The sequence below is a fragment of the Dendrobates tinctorius genome, unplaced genomic scaffold (genome assembly GCF_039654945.1).
Source record: "Dendrobates tinctorius isolate UK_male_01 unplaced genomic scaffold, ASM3965494v1 ptg000020l, whole genome shotgun sequence".
Classification (NCBI taxonomy): Eukaryota; Metazoa; Chordata; class Amphibia; order Anura; family Dendrobatidae; genus Dendrobates; species Dendrobates tinctorius.
In genome coordinates, this window is record NW_027361688.1 from 11,798,096 (window position 1) to 11,810,862 (window position 12,767).

A 12,767-nucleotide genomic window follows, 5' to 3' on the forward strand; every position below is an offset into this window, starting at 1 on the left:
ATATGTCAAATATATAAGTAGAAGGCTTCCAGAAATAAAGATTGATCTTCATGTAGAAAAAAATTGTAGCAACATTCAATATTTAAGAGGAAGACTTAAAAATATGGAGATATACAGAGTTTGGTAGGTTTCCAGTCCCCTGATGAAGCGTGATGCGAAACTCATCATTTCTTCTTAGTGAGCGTTTACTTTTACCACTGTCTATATTTTATACGTTATTAATAATTCCACCTATTTCATTGTTTTGTAACTCCCCAAACTCGGTAAATCTCCATGTGCGTTGTGAGCACCCAGCGACACTCAAATGTGTTCAAATCGCACAGTCCCTAATGACAACGAATCCTTATATCCTGGAGGGAATTCTGCCATTGTGGCTCATTGTTGCCTCAGATCATTAGTGTTGTCACTGAGCCAAGAGTCATGGTGTCCATTTTCGCTCTGAACATCGACAAAAAAAAAAGAAAGTTAATATAAACATCACATGGAAAGAGGTTGGCAACAGTCAGCAATAATTTCCTTCAGTCCAATAATTGGTGTACTGGAAAGGTTAAACACATGAAAGGGACAGATGATAAAACGAGGCTCTTGTATTTCTTCTTGTTTTCCCATTTCCGGTCACTACCGTCCATAAAATCAGAACAATTATCTCCTGCTGCTATTAATATTTTTATGGTCTGGTTTAAAAAAACACTGCTAATAGAGAATTTTATTTTTAACCCTATCACCTGCAGCTATGCTCCTACTAATGTACTGACATGAGTTCATAGGTCACTGTCTGCAATAAGGTCGGAACACTCATGTCCTGCTGCTGTCAAAATTTCCATGTTCCGATTGGTTACAGGGAACTTTAGTCATACCTACACTATGGTATTGTCCTCATTATCAGCATCCATTTCCCTACTAAGGTAATGACATGAATTCAAGGGTCACTGTCTGTGATAAAGTCAGGACACTCATGTCCTGCTGCTGTCATCGTTTCTATATTCAGATTGATATCAGAGAATTCTATTCACGCTTACATTGTGGTGCTGTCCTTATTATCAGCTGCTGTGTCCTTACTAATGTAATTACATGAATTTATGAGTCACTGTCTGCTGTAAAGTCAGGACACTCATGTCCTGCTGCTGTCAACGTTTCCATGTTCAGATTAACATCAGAGAATTCTATTAGCGCCTACATTATGGTACTGTTCTTATTATCAACAGCCATATCCCTACTAATGTAATGACTTAATAATTAAATTAGATTCATGGGTTACTGTCTGCGATAAAGTCAGGACACTCATGTTCTGCTGCTGTCAACGTTTCCATGTTCAGATTGACAATAGATAATTATATTCATGCCCACATTAATGTCCTTATTAACAGCTGCTATGGCCCTACTAATATAATGACATAAATGTAGTTGTCAATGTCTGAGATAAAGTCAAGACATTCATATCCTGCTGCTGTGAACGTTTCCATGTTCAGATTGACATTAGAGAATTCTATTCACGGTTACATTATGGTACTGTCCTTATTAGCAGCATTCATAGTACTATTAATGTAATGATATGAAGCCCTACTAATGTAATGTCATGAATTCATGGGTCACTGTCTGCGATAAAGTCAGGACACTCATGTCCTGCTGCTGTCAACATTTCCATGTTCAGATAGATAATAGAAAATTATATTCATGCCTACATTATGGTGCTCTCCTTATTATCAGCAGCATTCATAGCCCTACTAATCGAATGACATGAATTCATGGGTCACTGTCTGCGATAAAGTCAGGACATTCATGTCCTGCTGCTGTCAACGTTTCCATATTCAGATTGATATTAGAGGATTCTATTCACGCTTATATTATGGTACTGTTCTTAATATTAGCAGCCTTATCCCTACTAATGTAATGACATGAATTTATGGGTCACTGTCTGCTGTAAAGTCAGGACACTCATGTCATGCTGCTGTCAACATTTCCATGTTTAGATTGATATTAGAGGATTCTATTCACACTTATATTAAGGTACTGTCCTTAATATTAGCAGCCATATCCCTACTAATGTAATGACATGAATTTATGGGTCACTGTCTGCTGTAAAGTCAGGACACTCATGTCCTGCTGCTGTCAACATTTCCATGTTCAGATTAACATCAGAGAATTCTATTAGCGCCTACATTATGGTACTGTTCTTATTATCAACAGCCATATCCCTACTAATGTAATGACTTAATAATTAAATTAGATTCATGGGTTACTGTCTGCGATAAAATCAGGACACTCATGTTCTGCTACTGTCAACGTTTCCATGTTCAGATTGACAATAGATAATTATATCCATGCCCACATTAATGTCCTTATTAACAGCCGCTATGGCCCTACTAATATAATGACATAAATGTAGTTGTCAATGTCTGAGATAAAGTCAAGACATTCATATCCTGCTGCTGTGAACGTTTCCATGTTCAGATTGACATTAGAGAATTCTATTCACGGTTACATTATGGTACTGTCCTTATTAGCAGCATTCATAGTACTATTAATGTAATGATATGAAGCCCTACTAATGTAATGTCATGAATTCATGGGTCACTGTCTGCGATAAAGTCAGGACACTCATTTCCTGCTGCTGTCAACATTTCCATGTTCAGATAGATAATAGAAAATTATATTCATGCCTACATTATGGTGCTCTCCTTATTATCAGCAGCATTCATAGCCCTACTAATCGAATGACATGAATTCATGGGTCACTGTCTGCGATAAAGTCAGGACATTCATGTCCTGCTGCTGTCAACGTTTCCATATTCAGATTGATATTAGAGGATTCTATTCACGCTTATATTATGGTACTGTTCTTAATATTAGCAGCCTTATCCCTACTAATGTAATGACATGAATTTATGGGTCACTGTCTGCTGTAAAGTCAGGACACTCATGTCCTGCTGCTGTCAACATTTCCATGTTCAGATTGATATTAGACAATTCTATTCACGCCTCATTATGGTACTGTCTTTATTTTCAGCAGCCATGTCCCTATTAATGTAATGACATGAATTTATGGGTCACTGTCTGCTGTAAAGTCAGGACACTCATGTCCTGCTGCTGTCAACATTTCCATGCTCAGATTGATATTAGACAATTCTATTAACGCCTCCATTATGGCACTGTCTTTATTTTCAGCAGCCATATCCCTACTAATATAATGACACAAACTGATTGTAGATCTGTAAACCTCCTCCAAGCTTCTTCTTGTTGCCTTTAAGAAACTTTTGCTCAGAAAAAAAAAACGCCAAAAAACTAGACGAAAACATTTTGACCTCCAATAATGGCCGATTGGTGACCGAGGAGAGGAAACGTGGCCCATTATCCGCTCACCACTTCTTCAGCTCCTTTCTTTATTGACCTAAATTTGCATAAACCATAAAGTCTAAAGTAATTGAAACCATTGTTTGCCGAGTGCAGCGAGCGCGGACCTGCCAGGAATTGGCAGGATATACGTATTAACTCCGCAGTTTACCATTCATCACAAAAGCTCGGGAGGCGGAAGTTTAACAATCCGTCATAGGAAGGGTCGAATAAAGCAAATATGGAAATGGAAGGTGCGGGTTTAGCTCCATCTCGAAGGCATTAGACGGCGAAATCTTCCCCTGCAATGAAAATCGTGACTTTCAGCGCGGAGTTAATAAATGTCACATGGCTTTAGGCTTCTTTTTTTGAGTTTTTTACTGACACCTACTGGGCCAATGGTGTATAACAGTCAAAAAATACAAATCTATATATTTAAAAAAAAAATAGGAATAAATAAAATCAAATAATAATATAAATTAATAAATGCATAAAGAATTCCGGGGTACTCGAGTATTTTGGATTTGCACTTCATATACAAGTACTGTTAAAAGAAGAAAAATCAAACATACACATATTTGGTATCGTTCAGAATCTCCCGATCTATAAAAAAAAAAGGATTAACCCGATCGCTGAACGGTGTAGAGAGAAAAAAAGTCAAAACGCCAGAATTGTTATTTTGGTCCCTGCAACATTGCATTAAAATGCAATAACGGGCGATCAAAAGATCGTATCTGCACCAAAATGGTATCATTAAAAACGTCAGCTCGACATACAAAAAATAAGCCCTCACCCATCCCGACATCATGAAAAATGGAGACGCTACGGGTATCGGAAAATGACACAATTTGTTTTAACAAACATTTATTAACATGTTAACAGCCGCGGGTGGATCGTGATTCCACCCGCTACTGTTAGAGGCACATGACAGCTGATCAGATCAACTGTCATGTTCCGGAAAACATGCAGGCTCAGGGGCAGGGCCAGCATGGCATACAGGGACACAACCTATGACGTATATATACGTCAAGAAGGGGTTTAACCCCTTCACGACAAGTTTAGCTCAAGTCAGAAGCGGGTGTATGGCGCGCCTCATGCCCGGCGGGAGATGGCTGCAGGTTACAGCTAGGACCGGCCTCTAGCAATCACAGATGGCATAAAGTGCTACCTGTTCAAAAGTACAAACAAGCCTTTGTATATCTATGTGGTTAGAAAAGTAAAGAAATTATGGCTCTGGGAAGAAGGGGAAGAAAATACAGAAATGCAAAGAACGGAAATTGACCTGGTGAGGAAGAAGTTAAAAAATGAGCAAATTTAAAATATAAGGCTCAAATAAAAAACAGACAAAAAAACACCCCCCAAAAAAATGCAAATGCCGTAATGACTCAGACCCAAAGTTTCTAGGAAAGTTGTAGAACAGATCAGACAACCATGAAATGAGAAGAGGCGAGGAAGATAGTGATCCGCTGATTGATTCCTTAGGTTTATGGTTGGATTAAGAAAAAGAAAACTTTGTTTTAAAAAATTTTCTTCCTTAATGAAATATAAAACAAAATGAGATAGCTGGATTTTAATCCAAATGTTTTATTAATTGTGGTGCAGTACTGCCTTCAGCCTGCAGATGTCACTGTAACAATCGATCACAGATTTTATAGTTAGAATTTTTTTTTCTGTACAAGTCACTGAAACCATAAATGATGTCATTTTCCAAAATTTCATCGTTTCAAAAAAAAAAAAAAAAAATATATATATATATTAAAGAATATTTTAAACCTATGTAAGCTGCCTCCTGTGGAAAAAAAAAAGATAAAGATATGCAAATCTCATTTGATATTCAGTAAAAATGTACTTTGTCTTTAAATAAAATATGTACATAAAAGAATCTAGAGCAGAATATCAAAAATAAACAATAATCCGGTGACCTTTTGCAAGATTTTGTAACATTTTTACAAAAAATCAAGTTTGAAAAATTCTGTGAAAGAATAACTAAACTTTTCATTTTTTTTTTTTTAGAATTTTGTCCATTATGGAAAGTTCTAAAAGTTTGAAAATTATTAGGGAATTTTTCTACATTCCTGTAAAAGAAAAAAAAAGAATTACATATGAGTGGCCTCCAAATCTCTGCATTTCCGCAGTCTGTTTCTCTACCTGCAGCTGCATTGATATTAGAAAGTTCTAAGTTGCTGGCAATGACTGTGTCAGCACTTCCCTCCTCCTCTGCGGAGCTGACGCTTTCATTGCCATCATCCACATGAAAATGTTGCTGAAGGCAGGCAAATAGACTGGGGATTTTGCCTTTTTTTTAACAGGAATAAAGAAAAGTCACCTAATAAAGCAATTTGCGAAATTTTATAGCTTTCTATTCTGGACAAAGTTTTAAAAATAAAACAAGAAAAAAAATTTTTGTTACTCTTTTAAGTTTCTGAAAAGCAAAGTTTAGGGTAAAGTTTCTCCAGGGAACGTTCTGGCGTCGAAGATTTTTGAATAATATTCAATTATCAGTTCTGTAAACGTATTGACGGGAACCAGAGCGTTTATGGATGGAGCGCCCTCTTGTGGCCACACTAAATTCACCCCAAATACACAGGCGAGATTGGAAGCAGTCATCTTGTTGGAAAGACTTTCTGTAGAAACCTGCCAATAAAAGAGATTAAGGTCAGGATTAACAGAGAATTCCAAGATTAGATCAATAGTAAGTAAAACAATAAAGTGCGAATAGTGCAAGAGAAGGTACCAGAGGATTAAAATATGGAGGGCAATATACCTTTAAGGGTTTCTGGGTCCCATAGACACGCGCACCCCAACGCGCGTTCTGGAAAGACTTCCTTTGTCAGGGGGTGACTATGCTGTATTAACTGGCCATTTATATATTCTACTGGATAATGATGAGAAACGCGACCTGGGTATGAATGTCACATGCGCCGCCAGGAGGCCCTGGAAGTCCAAAACAGCTGCGTCACGTGACCGGAAAAGGATGCGGGGAGTTTTAACATAATTAGGATGTAGAAAGGATTTGATGGGTGGGAGGAGGGGAAATAAAAAAAAATGGAAGATGCTGTATAGCTGATCTTTTTAATGTGTACAGATGTATATAAGGAAATTACAAAGAAAATTGGTCCAAGGACGTTATTGTATGTTCCGTCATTTATATAGGAAAGGGTTCTTTACCGTAAAGGCAGTAAAGAATTGCAATATTTTCCCTTGAGGAGATAGTAATGGGTTAAACTAAAGGTAATCTCTCATTAACTGGGCAAAAAAATGAGATTGGACATATTAAATTGTGAAAAATCTATTAGAAAATTGGTAAAATGCCGCCTAATCCAACAAATAAAGAAACGGCACTCAATGCCAAGCAGGAGCTGATAAAGCCAACAGAAATTTTCAAAGCATGAAAAAAGTGTACTGATTGTGTATTGTGTCGTAAGCTATAATTACCAAGTGGGAGACCACTGTAATATGGAATTAAATCCGTGAAATGTAATGATTGTGGGGGACCCCCCATCGATCACGAGATTGAGGGTCTCCAAAAAGCGGTGGTCCGCATGCAAATTAGACGCTACCACTTTTTCCTATGTATAAGAAATGTAAATTTTCCCTCATATTTAGATTCCATGACTAGCTGTTATTTTAAGCGAGAGGGAAATTGCAGGATAATTGGTGGGATATACGGTATATTTATTTTCCGTGCGCATAATAGATTCCGCTATAATAATGCAGTTCCGCCCGCGTGATTATAAATCTAATGACTTTAATGCGTCACATGGGGAATTGCTAATATCATTTTTCTAATTAAGTAATCAGATTGATGCGCACATCACAACAAACATTTGTAGAGTTACGTTCCTGCAATGTGGATGGCGAGCGGCGGCGATCGCGAGGATTAATGTGCTGCACGCTCCGTCCATAATGCAACGCTCTGCCGGTTTATTACCGGGAAGATTATGTAGTAACTGCGCACACCTCATTACCGCCTCAAGTACCGGCCGCTTAACAAGTGCACAGAGGTGAAGTTTTAACGGCCGGGAAAATGTCACTCGCTGCGAAAAGTCCGCACAGGTGATAGGAGTGATAGTCCGTCACGTGACGCCAGAGCTAATCTAAAGACGGAGATCGGCATTAATGAGTGGCGGTAATTCATTTCAGTCATTAGCATTTACTTCTTAGAATTGTTAGAAGTGGGTGATCATCAGCGATCATCAGCAAGTGTCTCATTTCCCTTACAGTGCCACCACTGGAGAAATGAAGCATTACACCATGTCCATTGAAATCAATGGGTTATTTTTGTAAGACAAGACAGGACGAGTCCTCCAGAGAGAGACATTCTTTGCTAGTGCTCTCCCCCTGGACCCACCCTTCAAAAAATAAGGACCTTGAACACAAGATTCCTCCTATATAAATTCCCTAAAAGGTGTTCTGCTCTCGAATCCCCCTTTATGTGAGCAGTCCTATCATAGACTTTAGAGGCATATAATTTTTAGGCTTTATTGTGCTTCTATTCTAGAAACCCCCTTTAAGGGAGTAGTCCTGTCATAGACTTTAGAGGCGTATAATTTTTAGACTTTATTGTGCGTCTATTCTGGAAACCCCCTTTAAGGGAGTAGTCCTATCATAGACTTTAGAAGCATATAATTTTTAGACTTTATTGTGCTTCTATTCTAGAAACCCCCTTTAAAAGAGTAGTCCTATCATAGACTTTAGATGCGTATAATTTTTAGACTTTATTGTGCTTCTATTCTGGAAACCCTCTTTAAGGGAGTAGTCGTATAATAGACTTTAGAGGCTTATCACTTTTAGACTTTATTGTGCTTATATTCTGGAAACCCGCTTTAAGAGAGTAGTCCTATCATAGAATTTAGAGGCGTATAATTTTTAGACTTTATTGTGCTTCTATTCTGGAAACCCCCTTTAAGGGAGTAGTCCTATTATACACTTTAGAGACGTATTATTTTTAGATTTTGTTGTACTTCACCTCTGGAAACCCCCTTTTTAAGGAAATTGTCTTATCATAGACTTTAGAAACATATTTTTTAGGTTTTGTTGTGTCCCATGTAATACCCCATTTCACCTGCGGGAGTGCTGTTGGGAAATTGAAAGCTTGGCACTGCTGTTTTCTTGAGTCTTAGCAGTGGGACATTTCATAATCAGCTTTATTACAGGTGCCACATATAAAAAAGGCAATAATTTGACCCCCCCCTCACTATAGTTACAGGTTTACACCCAGAACAGAAGGTCGTGGTGTCTGTTTCTTTCCTCCACGGCCCATAGACTGATATGATGGGCTTCCGCTTAGTTACTGTCCAGATGCTGGGAGGAGCTCACCATATTTAGGAAGCACATGAGATATTTGAGGACGGCGTAGTTGTGCTCTGGGAGACGGTGAACGATCTGTTTGCACCTGTTGACGCGCAGGATGCTCTCCACGCCTAGAAGGGAAACCGGCTGCAGGTTACATGAGTAGAAACAAAAAGGGGTTTTCCAATTTTCAAAAAAAGTGATCAAAAATCACAAAATCAGATCACACTCATTCTCCCAGTGATGGCTTCTGTTGACAGTTTGTATCACCGCTGCAGCCAATCACTGAGCTCAGCAGCTCTGCCATGCATGTAGCATAAGCTTCTGAGCTCAGTGATTGGCTGTACGGGTGATGTGAACTATCAACGTGGTGCTCAACGCTGCAGGCAATCGCTGGGCTACTCGGCTCTGTCAACTTACATAGCGTGAGTTGCTGAGCTCAAGGATTTGCGGCAGCGGTTATGCGAATTGTCAATATGATGTCATGGCTGCAGCCAATCATTGAGCTCAGCAGTTTTGCTTATATAGATAAGACGAGTCACTAAGCTCTGTGATTGGCTACAGTGGAGATTTCAAATGTCAATGTGATGTCAGCGCTGCTGTCAATCACTGAGCTGAGCAGCTATGCTGATGTGGATAGTACAAGAGGCTGAGCTCAGCGATTGTCTGCAGTGATTATGTGAACTGTCAACGTGACATCAATACTGGAGCCAATTGCTAAACTCAGAGGTCTTTCCAATGTAGATAGCACAAGCACCTGAGATCAGTGATTGGCAGCAGTGGTGATGTGAAGTATCAATGTGACATCACTGCAGCCAATCACTGAACTCAACAGCTCTGCTGATGTAGATAGCATGAAGCTCTAAACTCGGTGATTTCCTGCAGAGGTGAAGTGAATGGACAAAGTGATGCAAGAAAATACATGACTTTAATGATAAAAATAATTCTGAAAAGTGTAAAAAGTATAAAAAATGGAGGGGATAGGAGGGGGATGCAGCTGCAGCTTTTCATTCTATTAGACTGTATGCTATGAGAGGGGAGGAGGAGCAGCTTGTTGGATCCTGCGGAGTGTGAGCTGTGGGGTCCATCCATGTACTGAGGTTATCATGACTCACTGGTGATTTCGAGGATAGTCCGGTAAGAGCCGAAGGTCAGCAGCGGTTCTGGGAGTTCCCGCAGGAAAGTCTTCAGGATACTGGCAGGGACATGCTCGTCTCCATATTCATCGAAATTCACCGGTTTCCCTGCGGACGGACATGAACGTATTTATGGTTCCACATATTTAGCCGCGGATCGCACAACAGAAATGCTGAACGAGGAGCAGGAAACTATCCAGGCCGAGAAATAATGAATGTCGGAAGTGCGAGCTCACCGGCTGTGTAAGGGATAAAGCGTCTCCAGGGAGAGGTCTGTACTCCAAGATCCAGCAAAAGCCCAAGAATCTGCTGCCTACTATAGACCTTTACATATACTGCAGCTGAGGTGTATTGGGAGGTTTTGCAGCAGCTGAAGTGTATTGGGAGGTTCTGCAGCAGCTGAGGTGTATTATGAAGTTCTGCAGCAGCTGAGGTGTATTGGGAGGTTCTGCAGCAGCTGAGGAGTCAGATCAGGACATACTTCACTACATGGGAGTGTCAGGAACATACAATATAATTGCTCGCTGCCTGTGGTAATCTCGGCGGTTCTGACATTCCTCCCATCATTACAGGAGAGAAGAGGCCGGTGTCAGGACGGAGGACGATGCGTTATCCCCGATCCGCCCGTAGGGTGGGTGCAGATGGATGTAAGGGTCCGAGCACCTACATGATATCTAATGACTAATGTGTCCTCCACAGCCATCAGCCTCCCCTGTATTCCCGGCCTCTCTCCCTGGCGGCCTCCATACATCTCCCGCTAACGTGACACGGAGATTACAAATGGCTTTATGATTAACTAATTAAATGAGCGTCAGCAGCAGATAGAGTCAGTGTCACCGGCGCCTCGCTCCAGTGCTCGCAGATTGCTTGTGGGAACACTCACCCAGATTATAAAGCTTCTGGATGTCTTTGATGATGTGAGCGGAAACTGATCTTCGAAAGATTCCTTCTGTCCGCAGCCCTGGAAGGTGGGAAAAAAGGACATTTATGGGATTATTCACATATACTATGTGGCTCCTGGAAAGAGGAGGTGGGGGAGACAAGGGGGCGAGTATGTCACAGTACAGGGACAATGCACACAGTGATGTCACAGTACAGGGATAATGCACACAGTGATGTCACAGTACAGGGATAATACACACAGTGATGTCACAGTACGGGGATTATACACACAGTGAAGTTACAGTACAGGAATAATACACACAGAGATGTCACAGTACAGGGATAATCACACAGTGATGTCACAGTACAGGGATAATCACACAGTGATGTCACTGTACAGGGATAATACACACAGAGATGTCACAGTACAGGGATATTACACACAGAGCTGTCACAGTACAGGGATAATACACACAGAGATGTCACAGTACAGGGATAATCACACAGTGATGTCACTGTACAGGGAGAATACACACAGTGATGTCACAGTACAGGGATAATCACACAGTGATGTCACTGTACAGGGATAATACACACAGAGATGTCACAGTACAGGGATATTACACACAGAGCTGTCACAGTACAGGGATAATACACACAGAGATGTCACAGTACAGGGATAATCACACAGTGATGTCACAGTACAGGGAGAATACACACAGTGATGTCACAGTACAGGGATAATCACACAGTGATGTCACTGTACAGGGATAATACACACAGAGATGTCACAGTACAGGGATATTACACACAGAGCTGTCACAGTACAGGGATAATACACACAGAGATGTCACAGTACAGGGATAATCACACAGTGATGTCACTGTACAGGGATAATACACACAGAGATGTCACAGTACAGGGATATTACACACAGAGCTGTCACAGTACAGGGATAATACACACAGAGATGTCACAGTACAGGGATAATCACACAGTGATGTCACAGTACAGGGATAATACACACAGAGATGTCACAGTACAGGGATAATCACACAGTGATGTCACAGTACAGGGATAATACACACAGAGATGTCACAGTACAGGGATATTACACACAGAGCTGTCACAGTACAGGGATAATACACACAGAGATGTCACAGTACAGGGATAATCACACAGTGATGTCACAGTACAGGGATAATACACAGAGATGTCACAGTACAGACATAATACACACAGAGCTGTCACAGTACAGGGATAATACACATAGTGATGTTAAAGTACAGGGATTATACACAGTGATGTCACAATACAGGGATAATACCCACAGAGATGTCAGAGTACAGGGATAATGCACACAGTGATCTCACAGTACAGGGATAATGCACACAGTGATCTCACAGTACAGGGATAATGCACACAGAAATGTCACTGTACAGAGATAATACACACAGTGATGTCACAGTACAGGAATAATATCCAAGAAGTATAATTTCTCCTTGCGGAGAATGACATGCTAAGCATGTCGAGGTGAGGAGACTTAAAGCCGCAATGCTCCTCTGGGAAATATGCTAATTATGCAAATTGTCTCTTCAGAGAGGAAGAGGACTAGAACTCTAGTGCCACCTATTGGAGGTAGCAATCCTAAAAGTCAATGTTGACCCTTTAACGAGCCTAGTTACATGACTTAGGATAAAAGCCAAGCCAGAATCTCCATTTGTCTGCACAGTGTCTGCAAATGGAGATTCTGGCTTGGCTTTTATCCTAAGTCATGTAACTAGGCTCGTTAAAGGGTCAACATTGACTTTTAGGATTGCTACCTCCAATAGGTGGCACTAGAGTTCTAGTCCTCTTCCTCTCTGAAGAGACAATTTGCATAATTAGTACAGGAATAATACACACAGAGAAGTCACTGTACAGAGATAATACACACAGAGGTGTCACAGTACAGGGATAATACACACAGAGGTGTCACAGTACAGGGATAATGCACATAGTGATGTCACAGTACAGTGATAATACACACAGAGATGTCACAGTACAGGGATAATACACACAGAGATGTCACAGTACAGGGATAATACACACAGTGATGTCACAGTACAGGGATAATACACACAGAGA

At 40.4% G+C, this 12,767-nt stretch overlaps 1 protein-coding gene across 2 annotated transcripts in view; it reads right to left on the reverse strand.

Moving 5' to 3' along the window:
• Window positions 1-4,885: 4,885 nt before the first annotated feature.
• Window positions 4,886-12,767, reverse strand: part of ARHGAP8 (Rho GTPase activating protein 8) — a 160,842-nt gene continuing 152,960 nt past the window's right edge. For both annotated transcript variants that reach the window (XM_073567684.1, XM_073567676.1), the window contains 4 exons: window positions 10,642-10,719; window positions 9,738-9,866; window positions 8,650-8,753; window positions 4,886-5,964 (listed from right to left, as the gene is read on the reverse strand). In XM_073567684.1, coding sequence (XP_073423785.1) covers window positions 5,767-5,964; window positions 8,650-8,753; window positions 9,738-9,866; window positions 10,642-10,719 — 509 coding nt within the window. In that variant the 3' untranslated portion in view covers window positions 4,886-5,766. The remainder of the gene's footprint in view (window positions 5,965-8,649; window positions 8,754-9,737; window positions 9,867-10,641; window positions 10,720-12,767) is intronic.